Source organism: Pelophylax lessonae (assembly GCF_965119305.1).
Source record: "Pelophylax lessonae genome assembly, chromosome: 4".
Lineage (NCBI taxonomy): Eukaryota > Metazoa > Chordata > Amphibia > Anura > Ranidae > Pelophylax > Pelophylax lessonae.
In genome coordinates, this window is record NC_138771.1 from 547,094,497 (window position 1) to 547,118,463 (window position 23,967).

At 42.1% G+C, this 23,967-nt stretch overlaps 1 protein-coding gene across 1 annotated transcript in view; it reads right to left on the minus strand.

The window, feature by feature from the left end:
* Positions 1-23,967, minus strand: part of SNRNP200 (small nuclear ribonucleoprotein U5 subunit 200) — an 84,583-nt gene that overhangs the window by 19,272 nt on the left and 41,344 nt on the right. Inside the window, exons 28-33 of the mRNA XM_082253285.1 lie at positions 16,421-16,610; positions 14,625-14,798; positions 8,281-8,441; positions 2,026-2,253; positions 1,655-1,846; positions 826-1,004 (exon numbers count right to left, since the gene is read on the minus strand). Coding sequence (XP_082109411.1) covers positions 826-1,004; positions 1,655-1,846; positions 2,026-2,253; positions 8,281-8,441; positions 14,625-14,798; positions 16,421-16,610 — 1,124 coding nt within the window. The remainder of the gene's footprint in view (positions 1-825; positions 1,005-1,654; positions 1,847-2,025; positions 2,254-8,280; positions 8,442-14,624; positions 14,799-16,420; positions 16,611-23,967) is intronic.

The following is a 23,967-nucleotide window of genomic DNA, read 5'->3' on the forward strand; positions in this document are numbered from 1 at the left end:
CACTTGCTACCCAGAGAAATTTTGACATTTTTCACATACACGGTAAAGAGTTGAATTTTTTTTTCTGACAATTACTAATAACCCCTAAACATTATAGATTTTCTGAAAGAAGATGTCCTGAATAATAAAAGGGTGGCTGATGCAATTTATGTGATACAATATTTGCGCACCAGTTTACCAAACACAAATTTCACTAATCAATTATATCTACGTAGAACGCTTTTATTATATTTAACAGAATAGATTTCCTCCCAAAGTGGTTTTGAGGAAGCTACAATTTATAGCAAAACGCGTCGACCAGTGGAGGTGGACACCCCCTCTGGAAACTACACCCTAGATGTGTGAGCTAGGGAGGTGCTGTACTAGGGCCTCATCCTATATTTATATATTTCCCTGTTGATTTTATTGTGTCTTTGTGTGTTTGGATGTTATGCTAAACATCCTTTTTTATTACATGTTTAAAAATTTTTTTTTGATACTTTTAAGCTAAAAGTGTGTTGGTCCCATGCTTATGCCAGTAAAGTCCCCCTTTAGCAGAACGGGGTTCAGCATATTTTTTCTACAAATTTCATGAAAAGAAATAACAATTCCAATTTCAAACACAATATAGTACCACACTTTTTGGTAAATTAATATAATGTTGCGCCAAGTAAACAGATACTAAACAGGTTAAGACTTGAAATTTCGCACTCCTGTGAAATGGAAAAAAACTACAGTACCTAAAAATGTTCATAGGTGACGCTTTAAAAGCCACACATACACATTTTATTACATATATAGATAGATCTATTTATTTATTTTTACCTAGCCCCTCCCCCCCATTACCTTTGTCGCTGCACATCAGAGGAACATGTATTTATTATGTCAATCGCTGTGAGCCGAGTCTGTTTTCTTGATGGAACAAAAACAATAATGGGTTTCTTGGGTGAATGTTTCACTATGGCATGGTACACAGGCTTGGCCATGGACAATAATCTTGTCTGCGTGTGACTGATGTTAAATCCCTAAAATAAAATGTATGTAATTAAACAAATAGCAATCAGAAAAAGACAAAGTTGAGGTCGGCATATGTCCTCCCATTAGCATCAGTAAGCACCTTATCAATAGCACATGAGCTACAAAAAAGAAGCTGTCAGGACAGAATTATGGAAGTGGTCTTGTTTTTGAAGGCGCAGACTCTTCCATTACCTGGTGAGCCACTGGGCTGGAGAAAGTATGATCATAACAGCTGCCCCTAAAGTTGGCTGGCTGCATGCTTGTTTCAGGTCAGAGGCTCACTAGGTAAGAAAGTAAGTTTGAGATGACAGCCCTAGAACATAAGCCTGTCATCAACATCGCCTCCCTTATTACTATCCTGTCAGGATCTTCTGAATGACCAACTTCAATTATTCAACTGTTAGACAGGATTGAGGACTTCCATATACATCAGATCCAAATTTGTATTTTGATTGTAAACGTCACCTTTTTAACTAAACATCCCATGAAAAATCAAGTGTTGCAACATAAACTTTTTCAATGCCCACACAGAAAATATGATTTTCACAACTTTTTATGATGAAGCATTTTTCCAAGTGAACAAAAGCAGTTAACACAGAAACCTACAGCTGCCCTATGCTTAAGTGATTTGATTAGGATAAGCATTAACGCGTCTTACCTGTATGTGCAATTCTAGTGGGACAGGTCTCACGTTGGGATGGAAGTTGAATGTTGCCGTGGCGCTGCATCCCAGCCAGTGGGCCACATCTTTAGCATTAGACAAAGAGGAGCTGAGAGCCACAATGCGGATTGGCCTCTCAATTTGAGAAGAAATATAGCGCATACGGGAACAGATGACCTCCAGTACAGGCTATGAATAAGAGAGCACAACTAGTAAATATAATAGCCTATAACAAAAACAAGTTTTACATACTCTGAAAATGTTGTATACATATAAAATCATAGAAAACAATGAAACAAATAAAATGGAGAAAATAAAAATGGTCAGATATAAGCCAAAGCAAGGGCTGGGACAACAAAAAAACTCACCCCATTGGATCCACCAATCAGATGGGTCTCGTCCACGATAAACAAGCTAACATTCTGCACATTCTTTCGTTGTTTCCATCTTCGGGAAAGGATGTCCCACTTCTCTGGGGTGCTGATAATGATGTTCCCTTTTCCTAATAATTTCAAGTCTGTGCTGGTCTCACCAGTCAGCAGGACGACCTTCTTATACAGCCTGTCCTGGAACTTCTCAAACCAGTTCATGAACACCTACATCAGCACAAAAGGCAGAACAGTCTATTAGAATGGTGTATTTGTCGGTTTTACATCTACCACTGTCAAATCTAAAGAACTAAAAAGTTAAAGCAAAGCAACCCCCCCCCGCCCCCCTCCAAAAAAAAAACAAAAACATTAAAGCACATCTGCATTCTCAGCATTAAAAAAAATTAGTTTCATATTGCAGAATACTATAATTTAGAAAAACATACTATTTTCTACATTACTGTCATTCCTAAGGCACTGGTGAAATAGCCTTTCCAGGAAGCAGCCTTCTAGGGATCACTCATTGCTAAGCTTCAAGATTTTGGAAGTAAAAAAAAAAAAAAAAAAAGTGTACGATTTCCAAAGATCTTGCAAGATTTTGAGATGTTGTATAATGATTATATCAATTTCTAAAATGGCAGAGTAGGCGTTCCGACATAGGGTGGAAAGAGTGATGGAATTTGGAAGGATTCTACAGTAAGTAAAAAAAATCTCATTCTCTTTCAGGTTCATCGACGGACACAGCTCTTCTTTATTCTTGACCGTGGGGATGTCTCAAATTAGTGCCTCATTGGGGGTATGGGCAATCAAAGAACAGCTTAGAGCCCCCCCCAGGAAGAGGCAAAACTCAAATGGACGCCTGCAAAACCGCATCCGAAGGTGCCAAAATGTCAACGGCCCAAAACTTAGCAAAGGAGTGCACAGACAACCAGGTAGGCAGGGTTCATACACATTTTCACCAATGAAATTCCATGACTTTTCCATGACTTCACCTGTCTATGTATACGTGTTAAATAAGAAGAAAATCTATGTGAATTAGCCACCTTTAGAGCCCACAGTACCTCTGCCGTTAGAGTTTCGTTTCTGGATACAGCGTGACTCAAAATGGTCCCTTGTTTTACAGTAGATGAGGTGGAAGCACTGCTGCTGCAGCTGGGAGCCGGTGTCACTTCAGGCGCACGGGTGAAAAAGCCAGCGATCGGATTGGAAGCTGTCGAGCACGCAGCTGCAGACTGGTGCTTTGCACCTTTAGCGTGGCTAGACAGCGCTGCCTCTCCCATGTTCGAAATGTCAAACGTTTTACGACACACACTGTACATTTAGCACGTCCCGGGTCCTGATCTTTCTCCAGCCACCTCTCATACTTTTCATCATGAAGCCATACATTTTTAAAGCTGCATTTCCCTGGCATTGCTGTAACACTGTGAACGGACTGGTATGGATAGCACAAAATGCAGCACTTAATCTTTTTAGGCCCAGGCCACAGTCATAAGGTAGAATATGTGCAAGTGGGGTTGTGAACGGCGCTATCGTTTAAAAGGTTTAGGTGCACTTAGTGAACAAATAAATACCGTGAACAGTATTATTAAAATAAATGGATAATAAAGTGCTATATGGGCCTTTTAAAATGAAATAAATATAAATTATGAGGTGCACGTGTGATTCACAATTTTTTAGAGACCTGTTGTAGTGAAAGTATCCTGTACCTTTAAATAGTGCAAAGATGCAGTGCAAAGTGCTAAAAAAGTCACAAAAATGGCAAGGGGTAGTGACTTTTATTTAAAATTAAATATACCAAGTGAAATATACATCCGATCTCAAAACAGATTAGAAGTGATTATACAGTATACAGAAAAAATATATAATATGTGCTGCCGTGAGCAAGGTGAGGAATTAAATCCAAAAGCCGTTCAGTTGTAAAAGATTAAAATGAATGAAAAGGCTTCGGGTTGCAGACACCTGCGTGACCACTAGGTGACGCACCCTATATACAACCTGTTATGGCTTTTTTTGCTGGGGGATACTGCTTAGGGGCTCCTCCGCTCCTTCCAATTCTTTGGTAGATCGTATAGTCCTCAAAGAAAAATGCAGAGAAGGAAACCCCCTGGTATCATATCCTACATGTGTGTAAAACAAATGCGTGTAGTGACTCACAGGTAGAGATGTAGGCTGTCCGCGATCAGTGTTGTTGTTTGCCGGGAAGCTTCCGCGTTCCACGGCTCTGGCTCCGGGTGCCGGAAATGACGTCGTAGACTCCGCCCCCGGAAACGGTTACCGCCCCCTTCCGCGTCATCCTCACGTTCATACGCCCGGCCCGCCCTCCAGTGACACTTGCCTGTGATTGGTTTTCTGCTGCTGGCCAGTCACATCCAGGCAAACCACGGCCGGCCCTCCCCGCTGCCAGGGATTGGTGCACGTTCATCTCCTCGGCTGCTGTGCGCACGGGCATACCGCGGACCCGGAAGACAAATCGTATGTGGCACAAACACATTACAGAATAAAATAAAATTACACTAAAGTCTTAAATTAAGCATCCGCTCCCCGCTCCTCCCCAGTTACATTTCCATGACTTTTCCAAAACCCTTGTGGAATCCTAATTTTCCATGACCTTTCCAGGCCTGGAAAGTGTCATCTCCAAATTTCAAAACTTTTCCAGGTTTTCAAGGACCTTACGAACCCTGTAGCTGCCTTGCAAACTTGAGACAGATTCTTGTTTTAGGAATGCCCAGAAGGCACAAATATTCCTGGTAGAATATGGCTCAATGGGAAAGGGAGGAGCCTGACCCATAACATCATAAGCTTGGATAATGGTCTGTCTGACCCACCAAGAAATTGTGGCAGAGGAGCCCACCAGCCCTCTTCATGAGATATTCTCAAGCCCAAAAAAGAATACGTCCTATGAAAGGAAGCAGTAGCAGGCAGGCACACATGAACCGCTTGGACCACATATAAGGAGTGCAACGCAACCCCCTTAGGATGGGAAAAACACAGGCACAGGGAAGAGAGGACAATGTCCTCATTTAGGTGAAAGTCTGACAACTACCTTCAGAGGAAGGAGGGACGCAGATGAAGAACCACCTCATCCCTATGTCAACCCAATATGGAGACTTACAGGACAAGTCCATCAGCCTTGACACACGACATGTTGACATCATCAAGATTCTTACGTGGCATGAGGCATTCCTTGGCTTCTCATGTCCACTTACTCCATGGACAGGCCCTCCTTGGCACATAGACTTGTACCTACTAGTTCAGGGTGGGAGGTCACCTTCATTGGTTTACGGATCCGTTTATTTGCTCTTCGATCATTGGGTCCGCAAGCTGATTTAGTCAGGCTGTAAAATTGATTTTCTGAAATATGAACCAGACAAGTTTAAGTTTTTTCCTTTCATTCTTCTTCACTTCCCCCATCATGTCTGTAGGCTTTTTGAGGGGCGGTGCTGGATCTGCTTTTCTAGGGCGTGACGGTCCCCGTTCTGGATCCGGATGGAGGCTTTTGAGGGTTTTATGTCAACCGGTTTATGGCTCTGATGAAGGATGAAGTCCATCCGGTACTGGATCTCAAGGCCTTTAATTTCTTTGTAACAGTATATTAGGGTACATGCTGACTTCCGCCCGTTCTGTTGTGATCCCCCTTCATTGCCGTGTTAGGCTTTCTGGTTAACCTCTTCCTGAGCTAATGGACTGAAAAAAATTGAGCTGCCTATGACAGAGGGGATTGACTACCAGCTAGGACTGCCCATAGGGGGGCCTGTGTTTTTTTAAGCCTAGTGTCCAACTCCTGTAGGTGGTGATATAACCCTACAGTCAAGAATAAGAGCGGTGTCCATCAATGACCATAACAAAAAAAAAAAAAAAAACACATTAGCAAGTGACAATAAAAGCTTATGTTAACTAAATTTATTTCATTGATGTTTGTGTTTATTTACAGATTTGGGGGTGGGGACATTTTGCGATCTCCTTATATTTTATTGACTTTATTGTTCCAATTTTATCAGCCCATGACAATGATTTTCTTCTCCACATGAATAGGAGTGTCAGACACTAAATTATAGTAAAAAAAAAAAAAGATAGACAAATTTAAATTTGGGTAACTCAATCAGATTTGCAAATAAATCCGTATGACTTAATCTTAATCTGTCAATCCAGTCTCATGGCACCAGGACAAGTTGTAGGATTGTTCCAATGACAAAAAAAAGGGAAATATAATACCAATCGCAAGCATTCGCCACATTGGTTATCAAGCAACTGGCCATTTCAAACCACTATAAAGAAGCATCAACTATATAGTCAGAAAATTGGTGCAGTCCATGAATATGCTGATCATAAAACTATGCCGGAAATGACCTTCATTTGCCAACACAATGTGTATGGTCCCCTTAAGACGTTCCTGATTGTATATGCCTCAGTCACAGACAGATAGAAAAATGGGCTGAGAGATGAGAGAGATGTGTTATTTGCATACATTTCCATAAATGAATCACATCTAACAGCTGACACTTACAGCTAATGAATGCACAAAAGTAGTAATGGGATAATGCAGCAGTTTGAGTGTGTGCGTGGGTGGAAGACATATTAAGTGTGTACAGCCTCCCCAGAACAACTTAAACACAAATCAGAGCTAGGGAAAAATAGTGTAATTACAGTGTGCAACTAAGTAAGAATTTCAGTGTCCTTAAAATATCAGACAGTTTCTGAAAAGGAAGGCAGAGGATTAGGCTGATTAACATGTCTGATATCTTGAAGATAAATCTTTGCTGGGATTGGAGTGGGAGAGCAGAAAGAACTTTATGTTCAAATGTGCTGACAATTACTAACTGTGCTCAGAAAAGCTGCACGACAACTGTAAAATCCTAACACCTGAGCACAACAAAAACGGCTTTCATTACTTAGAAGAGAAGAAAAGTTTCAAGTGCAGTTATATGGAGGCGGATTTTATGAAGAGTTAGAACAAAAAGGTCAGCACGACAAGTAATAGCTCACTGTTTTGGGGAAGAGTGGTGGGGGACAGAAGAGAAAACAAAAGGTAAGTAATAAGAATTTAAAGCTGAACTCCCGCCTTTCCTTCAGCTTTGCACAATTGTACGGCTCCTTTCCTGTACTGAAATTGCTTACACACATTTAACTGCACACTTCATTTCTCACAGTGTGCATTAGAAGATGCAGTAATTCAGATAGAGCCCACCTTATTTTCTGGCTAGAGAACATCCAGCATCACCTAGCTCTTTTCTTTACTTGTCCTGCCCCTTTCATTCATTGGATTTCAGTTCTTTCAATCATAGAGGCTCAGCTTCACATGTGAACATTTCGTTGGCATACTGCTGGAGGGGATTTATAGCTCAGCAGTCACCCCACAAATGCCTTATCAATGACCAAGATATTGATGGGGCACAGCTTGAGCTCTCAATTACAAAATCAGCATGACATTTGTATAATTGAATGATCAGGGTTTCAGGTATATATAGTAAGAATTAAGCATCATCAGTGAGAACATAGGGTTAAAGCAAAAAGGATGATTGCACCAAGAATTGAAGATTTTTGCTGACATGCTAGCAAACAATCGTTCACTAGCTCAGAGATCTCCCAGTTTCATGCAACTTTCACTGCCATGTTTTTCATTCTAAATAAATGCAAAATGCTAGGAAATGCAGCAGGGTGTTCATGTATATCAGGCTATAAAAAAAACCACGAGACCTAGGCAAAAAAAAATAAAAATCTTATTTGCAGGTCACTGAAAGATATTACACAAATCCATGTGGTGACCTGGACTCGTGCCTTGTACTTTCTCCCAGGAGGGTTAGGGACTGCATCATCTGTCAGTCTTGTCATCATCCAACATTTCCATGCCTGTTCTCCACCATGATTCCATCTTTATGAGAATGCAGGAGTTAGCAATGACAGAGGTTGGAGAAAGGAACCACAGTGTACTGTGGAGACACAGGCAACTGACACCTCCAGAAGTTTTCAGCACTCAAGACTGAAAGTAGCTACAGGTCTAGAGCATAGGGGAGGTAGGAGACTGGAGGTAGGTCTACTGGAGAGGAGAGTAGAATACCCTTTTATATCGCAGAGACCTTCCTTCAGAATTTTTTATGCCTAACAGGGTTGCTTTAACCCTCTGGTTTCCTCTTGAACATGGATTACAACTGGGATGACAGCTGTAAAATTAGTGAAATGTTTCAGTAGGTGGAATGGACAAACAATGGAACGGACAAACATTGGAACAATGTTACGTCATCTTGAAACAGAAAATACCTGCTCAGCCAGAGCCTCCATAGGAGTGATATATACACAGCGTCCCTCTGAGTTCTGTAGCAGCATTCGAAGGATGGCAAATTCAGCACATATAGTCTTCCCACTGCCAGTGGGGGCTCCCACAAACACATTGTCATCACTGTTATATATGGTGTTAAAGACTAAAACAGAAAAGGAAAAAAATAGAAACCAGTCATGTTATATATACTTACTATGCATAGGATGTGTTTCAAACTTAACATATCTTCCTATACACACAAAACATAGCATTCTTAAAAAAAAAAAAAAAAAAAAAAAACTACACAGTCGAATGCTGGTCAAACACTATATGAAAAATCTTTTCAAAATCTTTCATTTGCACAGGTTTGTTTTTCGGCCAGGTAATGGGCACAAATTGGTAATCGGTTGTGACGTTTGTGAGCCGAAAAACGAAGGACAAGTTTGTAAAATTTCTGCTGAACGAACAAGAAACTGAAAGGTAAATGTGTTTCTCGTCCAAACTGTTTGCACTAGGCATATTTGACAAAAAAAAAAAAACTGGCTCATTTATATGCCCTTTGAAGGATTAAATCGATTAAAATGTCATTATATGATGGCAAAATAGTTTGCTCTCATTGCTGAGATTTTTCATAGTGTATGGCCAGCAAAACTCAGAAAGTACTTAAAGTGGTTCTAAGGGCAGAAGGTTTTTTTACCTTAATGCATTCTATTCTAAGGTAAAAAAAACCTTCTGGGTGCAGTGCCCCTCCCCTTATACTTACCTGAGCCCCATCTCAATCCAGTGATGTGCATGAGAGCAGCAGATCTCCTGGATCTCTCTCTCCTCACTGGCTCACATCGCCGTCGGGAGTCATTGGCTCCTGCTCCTGTCAATCAAAGCTAGTGAGCCGGGCAGGGGTGAGAATGAGTCGAGTTCTGTGTGAGTGGACAACGTCCATTCACAGGAGCGTGGCTCAGGAGAAAATCAGCAGGGCGGGGGGGAACCAGGACCGCCAGCGGGGGGACCCAAAAAGAGAAACGGAGCTGCTCTGTGTAAAATCATTACACAGTGCAGGTAAGTAGATTTATTTATTTTTTTTATTTACAACCTTTAGAATCAAGTTAAGATGGGAGGAGACAACATCGAGTACATGCATAGGAGTCCAAGCGATATTTTCCTATACTGCAAGACTGCTGTTTCCAAATGTATCATCACTCTGCTTCTCTTGAAGTTCTAGCAAACCTAGACTCGGGCAAACCTAACCTTTAGACAGTGAGACAAGACAACTGTAAATGGCCCAGCATTAAGGCATTTTGTATACACTTTTGCTTAGGCCCCCTTTGTCATCCATTCCATGGTACTCTGCCAGCTGCAAATAGGATGCAGGGATTTTTGAGGGATTTCTGTACTCAATGTAAAAAATCCTTTTCTCTGAGTTGAGTGAAGGACACTTCCATTCTTTATGATGGATGGGGTTTGACATGGCCACCTAAAGGAGCAGGACGCCAAGTGTAACTAAAGTAAAAGCACAACTGGGGGGTAAGCCCTCCAAGGGTGGTCAAACCCCCCCCCCCCCATCTGCAGCAAGGTCAGTTAGTAGCCAGCAGTGTGGGCGGGTGCTGTGTCAATGAACTTCGAGAAAAGGATTTTACTGTGAGTACAAGTATCCCGTTTTTTTTTTTTCTTCTGTTCACTGCAGTACACAGCCATTCGTCATGACAGATGGGACATCTCAAAGCAGTGCTAGAAAGAAGAAGGGTGAGTCCATAAATGAAAAACAAATTATAACAAGGACCTGCACACCCTGGCAGAATTCAAACTGCCTGCAAACATTTCCGATCAAATATGGAATCCGCAGAGGCAGCTACGACAACCTAGTAGAACTTGGTAAAAGTGTGAACAGACAACCAAGTAGCTGCCCTGCAAACTTGCACAACCAAATCAGAATGATGAAAAGCACAGATGCACTAAGAAAACTGGTAGAATGTGCAGTGACCGGAAATGGAGGATCGCAGCTTGAAAGGGTAAGGCCAGACAACAGTTTGATGAATCCACCTGAAAATGGTAAAAGACAAAAAAGGTCCTTCTCTTTTCTTAGGACCATTCAAGACAAAGAATAAAGAAAAAGATTTATGAATAGAGACCATAGTGGAAAGGTAGACCCCAATGGCCCTAACTACATCAAGGCAATGAAGGGCCACCTCTTTGAGATGAGACGGGTGAGGACAGAAGGATGGTAATGGCAAAACAATGACCTCATTCAAGTGGAAAACCGACATCACCTTAAGCAAGTAGGAAAGCAAGAGCAAAGAAGCCCTGCTTACAAGAAAGAGAAAAAAAAGCTTGGACACGTGCAGATATGATGGCCACCAGAAAGGCCACCTACTGAGACAAACACGAGAAGGGAATATCCCAGATATTTTCAAAAGGAGGCTCTTGTAGGGCCAACAAGACAAGGTTCCCAAGAAGGTAAAGGTGGTCTAAAAAAGGGGGGGGGGGGAGAATCCTGAAAACCCCTTGAATGAAGCTCTGAATGAGGGAATTAGAAGGCAAGGGTTGCTGAAACAGAACGGCTAAGACCAATACCTGGCCAAGAGCGTGAGCAATGGAGAATTTTCAGGGATGTACTCCAAAAAAACTCACAGTAAGCAAAGTAGGCCCTCCAGTTAATAGTATGTAAACCAGGAAGTGGACTTACAAGCACGAAGCATGGTAGATATGACAGCCTGAGAAAGGTATTTGTCCTTCATTACCTGAGTTTCACCAGCCATGCCATAAAAGCGAGCGACTGAAGCAGGTAGGAAAATTGGACCTTAAGAACGAAGGTCCGAGCAGAGTAGAAGGGGCCACGGAGTGTCTGCAACCAGCTGAACGAGATCGGCGAACCAAGCCTTGCGCGACCAGTCTGCTCAGTCTCTCAGAGCCACAACCAAGCTCCTGGTGCCCATTGGTGATTGATTTAGGCCACAACCATGTTGTTGTCTGATTGCACCCTGATTGGGTAAAACAGAAGAGGGAGAGATAGCCCAAAGTTGCAGAATATGGAGGGGGAAGACTGGTCTTCTAGAGACCAACAGCCCTGCACGGATAAGGTCCATCACACCTCGTCGTCTTGGTGAAGACCCACAACGCAGAAATCAGAAAACTTGGTAGTGCCCGTGCCCCTGTCACACCGCAAACCAGACTCAGGAGCAATGAAGGCACCAGATGAAGAGAAGAGGCCTGGAGCACCGATGGGGCACCTCAGAATTAGAGGATCAGGGCTGCTTTATGCAAATGGATTGCACAGAGCAGGTAAGTATAAACATATTTATTTTTATAAAATAAAAAATAAAAAAACATAAGAATTTACAACCCCTTTAAGTGCCGGTTCACACTTCCGCGTGTGCGGCGATCGCGTGTAATATCGGAGCGCACTGCTCCTTCATTACATGCGATCGGATGTGCAGTGCTAATTCAGCCATACACTTTGTATGGCTAAATTTGCACTGCACCCGCACCAAACACGCACATGAGGCATTTTTTCAGCCGCATCAGGATCGGATCGCATAGTGGTTCACACTTGAGAGATCCGATCCTGTGCGAACTGTCAGATCGCACTGCGATATGCGATCAAACTGGGGGTGTCGTTAACATTTCATTGACACCCCCAGCGTATCGCATATGGCAGTGTGAACTGCCAGATGTGCTTTTGCGATGCGGGAACAGGCTGCGAATTCACAGCCTTCCTGCATCGCACAAGTGTGACCCGGCACTTAGGCTCCAGAGATTATGTACATAGAACATGTCACGCTCTCGGCCTGTCAGATGGGTAGTGTCAGACTTGGTCGGCCGTGACCAAAGTTTGTAAAATTGCCAAAGGGGGGGGGGGGGGGGGTCATACGGAAGATTGCTTGCACTTGTGAGTCCCATTAGATACCTGGGAATCCAACGCCTGGGATGGGGAATTTTCTATTATCAAAGTTTTCCTGACCACCATAATGAGGTCCCTCTCACACCTATCTTGCTGCCAGCAGCTCTTTTTCATCATCCACTTCATGCATGAAATAAAACCCTCCATCACAACAGAAAAGGAGTGAAAGGTAAGGGGGACCCTGGAAGACCACAATGCCATCTGACTAGTATCTGATTGAACAGAAGCCTCCAAGATCCAAGGAGTCTGGCAAGCTAAGCAGTGTGGTTTGTCATGGAAACAAAAAAAAAATTCACCCTTACCACCATATGAGGTACAAGTGTTCAGGAGATCCCTAAATTTGGAGACACCAGGCGCTTTTTTTAAAACGCACCCATATCAGCAATATTTGGAGCTGCAGATAGGGAGCAGCCTGATTCTCTCCCCCCCCACCTCCCCCCTCCCCCCCCAGAGAGATACACTCACCATGACTAGAATCAGCACTGACTGAGGAGTGGGTCACTGTGCACTGCAGGTGGAGAGATCTGTGGCATCATCCTGCTTGCTGGGGGAGGCGCAGTTTGTGGAATATTGCCCTGAGAGCTGTGTGAGGAAAGCCCCGACCTCCAACAGAGCTGAGATGGTCTAAAATAATGCCGAGACGTCACCCCCGCGTTACCTGTCCCTTGTACACCCCCCCCCCCCCCCTGGGTTTCAACGGATTATGGATTCAACGGTCATCAGCGCTGCAACAGAAAGACCTGCTCCAAGCATTGTATGTATCCACCAAAGAGTAATACTCTTTCTGGTATGTGTACAAGACAGACCTGTTGCAGCTGATCTCCCCTATATAGGGGTCTGCATGCACTCGATGGCAGTGTTTTGGGGACTACTCAAATCTATGATATCTAGCCTGTTGCTTAGCACCACAGTTGGACGAAATATTTCTGTGTACTGGAACAAAAAATTCCAAAGAAGACATAAAAAAGAAGACATAAAAAATTGGTGTGTCCTGCTGCTGAAAAGATGCTAGGAAAAAAAAATTTCTTTGCCCTAGGTGTGTCCTTCAATGAACAGAAGTAAAAACCGTACAACTTGAAGTGCAACCTATCGGTGGGTAACTTTTCATTTTCTTCTTAGGCCCCTCCACCCAATAACATCTTCAATATAATGAAGGGATTAGAGACAGGAGTGGTTGAGATATGCCTCTAGAAGTAAATAAAATCCTAAAAAGGTGTCTATAGTTTTCCATGGTTATTTAATTTATATAATTTTTTTTGACATGACTCACCAGGGATAGGACTCCTGTACTGTGTGTGTGTTACTTAACCTTAATTTGGTACCTCAAATTTTTCAATTAAAAAAAATAAATAATAAAAAAAACACTCCTTAAAAGGCAACTGTGAGACTAGAAAAAACAAAAACATGTGAGGACATGCTCTGCTGCTTTTTACATACTACAGGTGTGATAATGTTTCTACTCTCGCTGCCACCTGAGTCCTGGACTGACATCCTGAGGAGCTCCCTGCTCCTCCTTATACTCTGATCTGCCTCTTTGGGTCTTCTCACGAGCGGTGCGCTCGGCGGACTCCATTTTTCTCAGCGGGGATCGATCCGCTGATCCCCGCTGAGAAAGCGGATGACACCTCCGTCTCCACTTACTTTGCAGAGGACAGAGCTGTCAGAGCCCCGCTCTCCATGGGAGATAGGCTGAAAACAGACTGCCTGTCCGTTTTCATCCGATCCTATTGTCCAGACGCATGGAAAATAGGGTTTCCCTCCGTCTGGCTTTCACGGACAGGATCGGATCTGAAAGCAGCGGGCGTCAGCGGACATGTCTCCGCTGACATCCACTGCTCCAAAGAGGTACATGGAGCATCCGATCAGGTTCGCCTGAAAAATTGACAGACAGACTGGATCGGAAAGCCTGTGTGACAGGGGCATTACCTATCCTCTCTACATTCTCTTCATCTGAATACGTCCTCCTTCCTCCCTCCCCTCTCCAGGATCAGGCCAAGCCATACCCTGCCTCGACAAAAACCAAGGAGTCAACTTACGTGCTTGGGAGAGGACTGCTCTAACCCGGTTCTAATCTTTGCCTACTAGTGCTTGTTTTTCATTCTTGTAATAAAAACCTGTCTTGATGCAAGGAAGTCAGACTGGTTAGTCACTTTCTGCGTTGAGGTTTCAGAATTTTATACCAATGATGTAGTAGTTTAAATGTGAACACTGCCGGTGTTCATCTACAGTATTAACAATATTTCCGTTTATAAGTCAATCATCTGAAATGTAATACAGCTCAAGGTCTATGCCGATGATAACTCAAATATACACATTGAGGATTTAAAAAAAAATGGAATGCAAATAAATTTCAGCATACACAAAAACAAAAAAATTCCAAAAAAGATTCTGTAAATAACAGATGTTGTTAACTTGATTGTAACCGCTAATTCTGTACATCAAATCACTCACCTTGGGTTTGTATGGGGTTAAAAAATGGGAATTTGTCTTGATAAAGGCTCTCAAATGCACTGTTTCTCAAAGCAGAAACAGGCAGGGGCTGAAGGTCCAGCAGTTCAGTTGGTGGTGGGTATTTCTCAGGCAGAATCAAGTGGCGGAATGAGACCGGCAGCTGTGTCTCGCAGGCTTAAACACGAGAAGAGAAAGAAAAAAGAGAATATCAATTTCAGCTGCAGTTTTAGAACAGCGTATACCAGCTTATACCAGGCTGATCACAAACACAATCATTCCAGAGCTATACTATATTGTATACAGCAGAAACTAATATAACCACCTCCCACCCAGCCTATTATAATATGGCTGAGCGGGAGCACTATTATCCTGAGTGGACATCATATGACGTCCAGCCACTTGCGGAACTCGTGTGTGCCCAAGGGGCTGTGCAGCGGTGCGATCTGTGACCCTCTGTGCAATGGAACACAGATTGTTGTACCATGTGATCACTGTGACCAATCACTGGGTCATGTCAGTTGTACACAATGGCTTTCATTCATAGGCATTTATTGTGTACTATTGTGATCTCTTTAATTGGTCATAGTGATCACATGATACAGGGCCAAAGAAAATTTCCCAGAGCAGTACCGTGCCACTATGATGACAAAATACTGGTCTGGTGACAGTTTGTAAAAAAAAAAAAAATAAACTAAAAAAATAGTAAAAGGAAAAGGAAATTTAAAAAAATGAAGAAAATAAATGTAAGGGGAAAAAAAATATAAAAAATTAAAAAAAGATTCTTTTTTTTTTTTTAAACATACTGTCATCAGTCAGGGACCCTGATTACTGCCACAACAGTCATAGGGTGAAGCTTACTTTGGTGAAAGCATGTTTTAAAAAAAAAAAAAAAAAAAATATTAAAAAGATTTTATTTTTTGTCATTTTCACACAAAAAAAAAAAAAAAAAATGACAACAATTTCTAACTTCAAAAAACTCACCACACCTTTTACTAAATACATAGGGGTGTCTACTTTTCAAAAAGGGGTAATTTGTACTTAAGAAATTGGTTATGCCGTCAGTACCTGAGGAATCATCAATTTTCAAAATATATAAACACGCACACACACACCATAGTTTGTAGACACTAACTTTTACGCAGAGTAAACAATATACACTATTTGGGTTATTTTTTGCCACAAATGCAACAGAATACATTTTGGGCTAAATTTATGAAGAAAGATTTGCAAAATGTTATAAAACTATGAAAAAAAATTTTTTTTTTTTAATGTTTCAGGATTTTTTTTATATAGCAAAAAACAAACAAAAACAAACAGCGGTGATTAAATACCACCAAAATTAATCTTTCATTTGGTTACAGTGTTGCATGACTGAGTAAATGTCATTCAAAGTGTGACAGTGCTGAAATCTGAAAATTGTCCTGGGCAGGAAGGGGGTGTCTGGTATTGAAGTAGTAAGATAAGAATAACACATGTGGACTGTGGAATGAATTACAGACAAGGGACTAAAGTATTGTGTACAGCTTTGGAACCCAATCTGTCAGAAATTCTCTATTACTAAGATGAAATGAGTTTCAGTAAATTAAACATTAATTGATGATATAAAAGCCATTTGTCTTTGCAGCATAAAGGTCCTCCCTATTCTTTGTACTCAGGGCCCAAGATTTTTCAGGACATCAAAATAAAAACAAAGATGAAGGAACCAGCTATAGAAAAAAACATTAGCAGTCATATGACCACTGTGCAACTACATTGGATATAATAAGGTGTTAGAATATATTGAAGGGAACACTCACATAGCCAGCGGTCAGACACAACTCGGATGAAGTATTGTGGAGGAAGCGGCTCAAACACTGGCACAAAGAATGTAACAAGATGCTCGTCCTGGGCATATTTAGCTTTGAGAAGAAAATACTCATGATGCAGAATCACTTCACTGTCAACATCTTCCACCAGAATCCAGAAAGCTTCAGAAGATCCATGAACCTAAAAACAACATCCAAGAAAATTAAGGAGCTTGGCAAAATTCTCAATTACATAAATTCATTAAAAATGTTATCTCATGCAATGGCAGCAGCATAAGTTGCCTGTACATACCATGTTTTTTTATGCCAAATAAAGTGCTTGATCATGCCAAAGGCACCTAAGACTAGGGCAGGGGCCATATAAAAACAGCCATTTTTCTCTAAGCTGAATAAACATGGCACTAGCTGCCACACTGCAAAGTGCCCTAGACACAGTGTCCACACTGGGAGGTAGGATTGAAGTACTCTTAACCACTTGCATACTGGGCACTTTAAACTTTTAGTGCTGTCGCATTTTGAAAGACAATTGTGCGGTCCGGTCATGCAACACTGGACATTTTTTTCACACACAGAGCGTTCTTTTGGTGGTATTTAATCACCACTGGGTTTTTCATTTTTTGCTAAACTGATGAAAAATTAGCAAAATTTTTTTCTTAGTTTGTATTCAAATTTAGCAAACCGGTAATTTCTCTCTTTCACTGATGTGCGCTGATGAGGCTGCACTAATGGCCACTAATAGGCACAGATGAGGCAGCACTGATTTGAGGAACTGATGGGCACTGTTGGGACTGCACTGATAATCATGGCACAGATGATTAGTCCCTTGATTATCAATGTAGATGTCTCCTTTCACACTTGCCCGCTCTTTCCTCTCCTTATGCTGTAACAGCGTGAGGAAAGGAATTCAGATAACCACCAAGTATGTTTACATTGTGATCAGCTGTGATTGACTTTACCCCGATCAGAGCGCACCAGGTGTAGTTTTGGGAGGATGTCAATACATGCCCTCCCAAAACTGGATGAACGTGCGCTGTAGCAGTCTTTCGGCTATAGCGTGGTTGGCAAGTGGTTGTAAAGCCCATTCATTAAAGTTGAACTAAGCACATATATATGTAGTGTTTTATTCATCTCTCTCCAAAGCTTTAAGTGCACTCTCTCTCTGGTGCTTTGTTCCTCTGTTATAAGCATGAGTCACTTCTGACAAGCTCTCCATATGAGATAACAGTTGTCGAAAATTTGTGTCGGGGAGGGAGCTTATCTATTTGGACTACAGCTCTGCATGTTCCTTCTTTTCTCTGCCTATGAACAGGGGGTGTAGTGTGTACCTTTTCGCCAATCAACTCTCACACCATGTAAGTCCACTATCCCAACCCACCTATGTGCTGCTGAATAAGGGAGAAAGATTTTTAAAACACAATCTGCTTTTTCAAAAGGGTGTAGAAAGGGGAAGACCGCAGATATACATGTAAAACTTATGTAGATGGATTTGGTTATTCTCTGTAAATCATCTGAGGCTATTCGCTTCACTGGATATATGTTAGGGTTTACAACCACTTTAATCTCCAACTTCTGGGAAAGTAGTGGTCACCTAACATAAGGGTTTTTAGTGATTGTGCAAGGGTGCACTAGTGCTTCATTTAGCAAAAAGGTATGCACAAGGCACTTTATTATTGCTTTTTATTACAGGATCCTTGTTTAATATGCAGTGATCACAAGGTCACCATAAGACTGGGTTCACAATGTTGAACTGAGGAACTTTAGGACTACAATAAACTCATCTTCTGATGGCTACTTTCAGCAGGATAATGCACCATGTCACAAAGCTCAAATCATCTCAAACTGGTTTCTTGAACACAATGTGTTCACTGTACTCCCAATGGCCTCCACAGCCACCAGATCTTGATCAAATATAGAACCTTTGGGATGTGGTGGATGTGCAGCTGACAAATCTGCAGCAACTGCGTGATGCTATCATGTCAATATGGAACTAAAATCACTGAAGGAATGTTTCCAACACCTTGTTGAATCTATGCCACAAAGAATTAAGGCAGTTCTAAAGGCAAAAGGGGGTCCAACCTGGTACTAGCAAGTACTTTACTGTACCTAATAAAGTGGCTGGTGAGTATTTAGCCATAATATTAATGCCACCCACAACCGAGGCAGAGATTTCATTAGACCTCTTAGGGCTCTTTCACACGGGCGGTCCGTATGTCAGTTTTTCATCCGCAAACGGATGGGATGAAAAACAGACATACGGACCGGATGACACAAGTGTCATCCGTGTCTGTTACAAAAAAAAAAAAAAGGACCTGATCGGGCAAAAAAAAAGGAACGCCCGTGTGAAAGAGCCCTTAAGGTATGTTTTGGTGTCTGGCACCAAGCCATCACTAGCAGATCGTTAAAATCCTGAAAGTTGCAAGATGGGGCCTCAATGGATTGGACTTATTTTTCCAGCATATCCCATAGATGCTTGATTGGGATAAGATTTTAGGAATTTGGAGGTTAAGTCAACACCTTGAATCTGTAATGTTCCTCAAACCATTCTTGAATTCATCATACCAGGCCACCTTCTTCCATTGCTCTATGAACTAGTTCTGATACGCATTTGTCGATTGTAGGTGCTTTTGGCTGTGGACAGAGGTCAGCATGGGCACTAGGCTTGTGACGGTATCAGATTTTCATGCTGCGGTTAATTGATTAAGGTTTTGCCACGGTATATGGTATTATCACGGTATTCTATTATTAAATTTAAATTATTAAATTTCTACCTCACTTGAATTGCATTGCTGAATTTAGGGGCTTTGGTTCACTTATGCACATTATTATATAGTCAGTCAGTACAGACTCTGTGAACCAGGCCTAAAATAGGTCATCAAGCAGTGTCTGGCCTAACTGGTGATAACTGGTCCTGGCACTCGGCTCTGATCCGATGGCCTGGTCATTAAGAGGGCAAATCCTTGTGGTCAAGAAGTGGTTAAACCTGAAGGAGGTGTTGTTTATAAATTAGTTTACTATTGCTTTAGGCCTGGTTCACTTATGCGGGTTGGTGGTTCACATGTATGCGGGTTGGCGGTTCACATGTATGCGGGTTGGCAGCCCACATTTGCACAGGCATAGCAGACCATTGATTTGAACGGGCTGCTATGCCCTCATTTTCCGCAGAAAAAAGGTGCATGCAGCATTTTTTTTAAATTCAGTGGCCTTGAAATCCATCCTGCTTTTGCACCATGCGACTAACCTGCAGTTCCTGCTCTGGCAAGCTTTCTGCATTTTTTATATACGTGGGCACGGCATTTAAAAACAGTTTGCGTGTGCAGCAACGGCAGGTAAGTCGCATGGTGCAAAAGAAGGATGGATTTCATGGCCACTGCATTTTTTTAAATTCTGCATGCACCTTTTTTCAGCTGAAAACGCAGGCATAGCAGCTCAAGCCCATTCACATCAATGGGCTGCTATGCCTGTGCAAATGTGGGCCGCCAACCCGCATACATGTGAACCACCAACCCGCAATACATGTGAACCACCAACCCGCATACATGTGAACCAGGCCTAAAGCAATAGTAAAGTCATTAATAGATAAAAACACCGGTCCTCCTGCAGGTTTAACCACTTCTGGATCGCAAGGATTTGCCCCTTTAAAGACCAGGCCATCGGATCAGAGCGCCAGGACCAGTCATCACCAGGTAAGCCAGACACTGCTTGATGGCTATATAATAATGTAATGTGGGCTGCTATGCGTGTGTGTGTATATATATATATATATTAGAGCTGCACGATTCTGGCCAAAATGAGAATCACGATTTTTTAGCTTGGAATAAAGATCACGATTCTCTGTGTAACAAAAAAAAAAAAAATTGGGATAACTTACTGTTACGTTTTTTTTTTTTTTTTTATTCATTAAAGTCTATTAATTGCGTTTGAAAGACTGCTGCGCAAATACAGTGTGACATAAAATATTACAACAATCGCCATTTTTTTTCTGTAGGGTCTCTGCTAAAAAAATATATAAAATGTTTGGGGGTTCTAAGTAATTTTCTAGCAAAAAAAAACTGATTTTAACTTGCAAGCAACAAGTGTCAGAAAAAGATCCAGTCTTTAAGAGGTTAAACTTCCTTTCTCCCTGGCAGAGGGAAGGAAAAGATACAATGTAATCATTTTTGTTTATAGTTACTGGGAGATGCTGAAAGGGCTTAGCTGTGTGAGTGAATGAGTCATCCAGCTCACTGAAATGTATCAATTCACAAGTCAGACTGAGCCCTGGTTCACACTTCTGCGTGTGCGGGGTTCGCATGTAATGTCGGAGCGCACTGCTCCGACATTACATGCGATCAGCTGTGCGGTGCGAGTTTAGCCATACAGTTTGTATGGCTAAATTCGCATCGCACCCGCAGCAAACACGCACAGGAGGCATTTTTGCTGCCGCATCAGGATCGGATCGCACAGCGGTTCACACTTGTGCGATCCGCTCCTGTGCGAAATGCACGATCGCACTGCGATATGCGATCAAACTGGGGGTGTCGTTAAGATTACATTGACACCCCCAGCGTATCGCATATGGCAGTGTGAACTGCCGGGGGTGCGTGTGCGATGCGGGAAAAGGCTGCGAATTCGCAGCCTTCCCGCATCGCATATATGTGAACCGAGCCTGAGGAGCAGAGAAACTCGGTATTTTAAAAATGCCACAATAACAATACCGTGGCTATGCAATACCGCGATATATCGAATTACCGAAAACCGGCATATGTCTAATGGGCACCCTGACAGGTCTGTGACTACGAAGCCCGATACGCAACAAACTGCAATGCATTGTGGTTTGTGACAGCTTTCTATTGGGGCCAGCATTATCTTTATCAGCAGTTTTAATTGCAGTGACATTTGATTGGACTACATGGGCCAGCTTTTGCTCCATATGTTAACCACTTGCCGTCCGCCGCAAGTACATATACTACGGCAGTCAGCCCCGCCTGGGCAAAGTGACGCATGGATACGTCACTCGCCCACGAGCCAATAGGAGGCGAGTGCACGCTCCCGCCCCCGCTCGTTCACTGCCATCCCCGGCGAACATTGGAGGTCACTCGCGATCTCCCGCTGTGGATGGAGAAAGGCAGACGGCTGATGTAAACAAAGCCGCCTGTCATTCTCCCTGGTGTAACAGCAGAGATCATACGATCCTGCTATGTAGGATCGTATGTCTCTGTGGTTACATCAAAAGCCACGCCCCTTTACAGTTAGACGCACGCCCCTAGGGACACACTTAACCCCTTGATCTCTAATAAAGTTAACCGCTTCCCTGCCAGTGTCATTTTTACAGTAACAGTGCATATGTATAGCATTGATTACTGTAGTAATGTCACTGGTACCCCCAAAAAAGTGTAAAAAATGTCAGTCAAGGGTCCGATCTGTCCACCGCAAAGTCGCAGTCCCGCAAAAAAAAAAAAAAATTCCCGCCATTACTAGTTAAAAAAAAAAAAAATAAAAATGAAAAATCTTTCCCGTAGTTAGTAAACGCAATAGCTTTAGCGCAAACCAATCAAAATATACTTATTGCGATTTTTTCACCAAAAATATGTAGCAGAAAAAAATTGGCCTAAAATGTTAAAAAATTTAGATTTTTACATTTTTTGGCGGGGGGGGGGGGGGGGGGGGGATTTCATATAAAAAAATTTTGAAAAATGTTATTTTTTTCAAAATTGTCGCTCTTTTTTTGTTTATAGCGCAAAAAGTAAAAATCACACAGGTGATCAAATACCACCAAAAGAAAGCTCCGTTTGTGGGGGCGGAAAAAAAAGGACGTCAATTTCATTTGTGTACAGCGTCGCACAACCGCGCAAAGGTCCGTTAAAGTCACGCAGTGCCGAATCGCAAAATAGGCCCTGGTCTTTGAGCAGCCAAATCCTCCGGGGCTTAAGGGGTTAATCAATAAGCCTTAGCCATTCCATGACCCTGTTGTTGGTTTTCCTTCTTTGGACCATTTTTGGTAGGTCCTAACCACTACAGCTGCTATGATCCAGTCGTCTAGCCATTACAATTTGGTCTTCATCAAAGTCACTCAAATCAATACTCTCCCCATTTTTCTGGCTATCAACACATCAACTTCAGGGAGGTCATGTTTACTTGCTGCCCAAAATATCCCACTGACCTTGAAATGCCATTGTAAAGACAGAAATCATGTATTATTTATTCACTTTACTGGTCAGTGGTCATAGTTTTATTACTAAATCGGTGTGTGTGTGTGTGTATAATTATATATATATACATATAGACACACAAACACACACACACACAGCTCAAAAAAATTAAAGGAACACTTTGAAAACACATCAGATCATCAATAGGGAACAATATCATGCTGGATATCTATACTGATATGGACTGGGTAATGTGTTAGGAATGAAAGGATAATCAATCGTAAATCACAACGCAAAACAGTGTACACATGCTAAAAATACCATATGTGACAAATATTAATTGCAAGCAAGTGCCCAGTGACCGTCCAAATGTAAAAAAAAAAAAAAATCCAACATTGATTCAGATAAAGTGCTGAAGTGCTTCACATCTTCAGACTCATGCAGTGAAATGTGCTCATCACCCTCTGCTTGCACTTACCAAATGTTGTGGACCCCTTAGCAATTCTGCATGTGGGTCTATATAGCTGTATGGTAAGTGGGAAGATGTCGGCTCATGTATTTTGTGGCTTAGTGCTCATGGATGGAGAAGAGAGAATCCCAATAGTGCAATAAAGCCTTTTTTGGGGTTTTTTCAGCCGTTGTCCCAACAACCTCCAGCATACCTCTAAGGCCCCTTTCACACAGAGGGAATTCAGCTTGCTCAGTGAGGGATGTCCACTGATGCCCAGCTGAGCAGAGTGGATGCAGACACAGCCGCTCCGCTCTGGTCTAGGTGGATCAGCCTGTCCATTTACAACCGACCGCCAATAGAGCAGAGCGGCTGTGTCTGCGTCCACTCTGCTCAGCTGGGCATCAGTGGACATCCCTCACTGAGCAAGTGGATTCACCCCCATGTGAAAGGGGCCTTAGAGGTATGCTGGGGGTTTGTCGGGACAATTGCTAAAAAAACAAAAAAGGCTTTATTACACTATTGGGATTCTCTCTTCTCCATCCATGAGCACCAAGCCATAAGATATACGTGAGCTGACATCGTCCCACTTACCATACAGCTATATAGACCCACATGCAGAACTGCTAAGGGGTCCACATCCTTTGGTAAGTGCAAGCAGAGGGTGATGAGCACATTTCACTGTATGAGTAAAGTTGTGAAGCACAGCACTTTATCTGGATCAATGTTTTTTTTATACTTTGGACATTCACTGAGCATTTGCTTGCAATTATCATTTGTCACATACGGTTTTAGTATGTTTACACTGTTTTGCGGTGTGATTTATGATTATTTATTACCCTTGAACAGCAGCAATGGTGATTATGTGTTAAGATTTTAATTTAGCGAGTTTTTTTTTTTTTTTTTAATTAGGAACAAAAGGATGCCACATCATTAGATGGAAATGAAAATGATCAACCTAC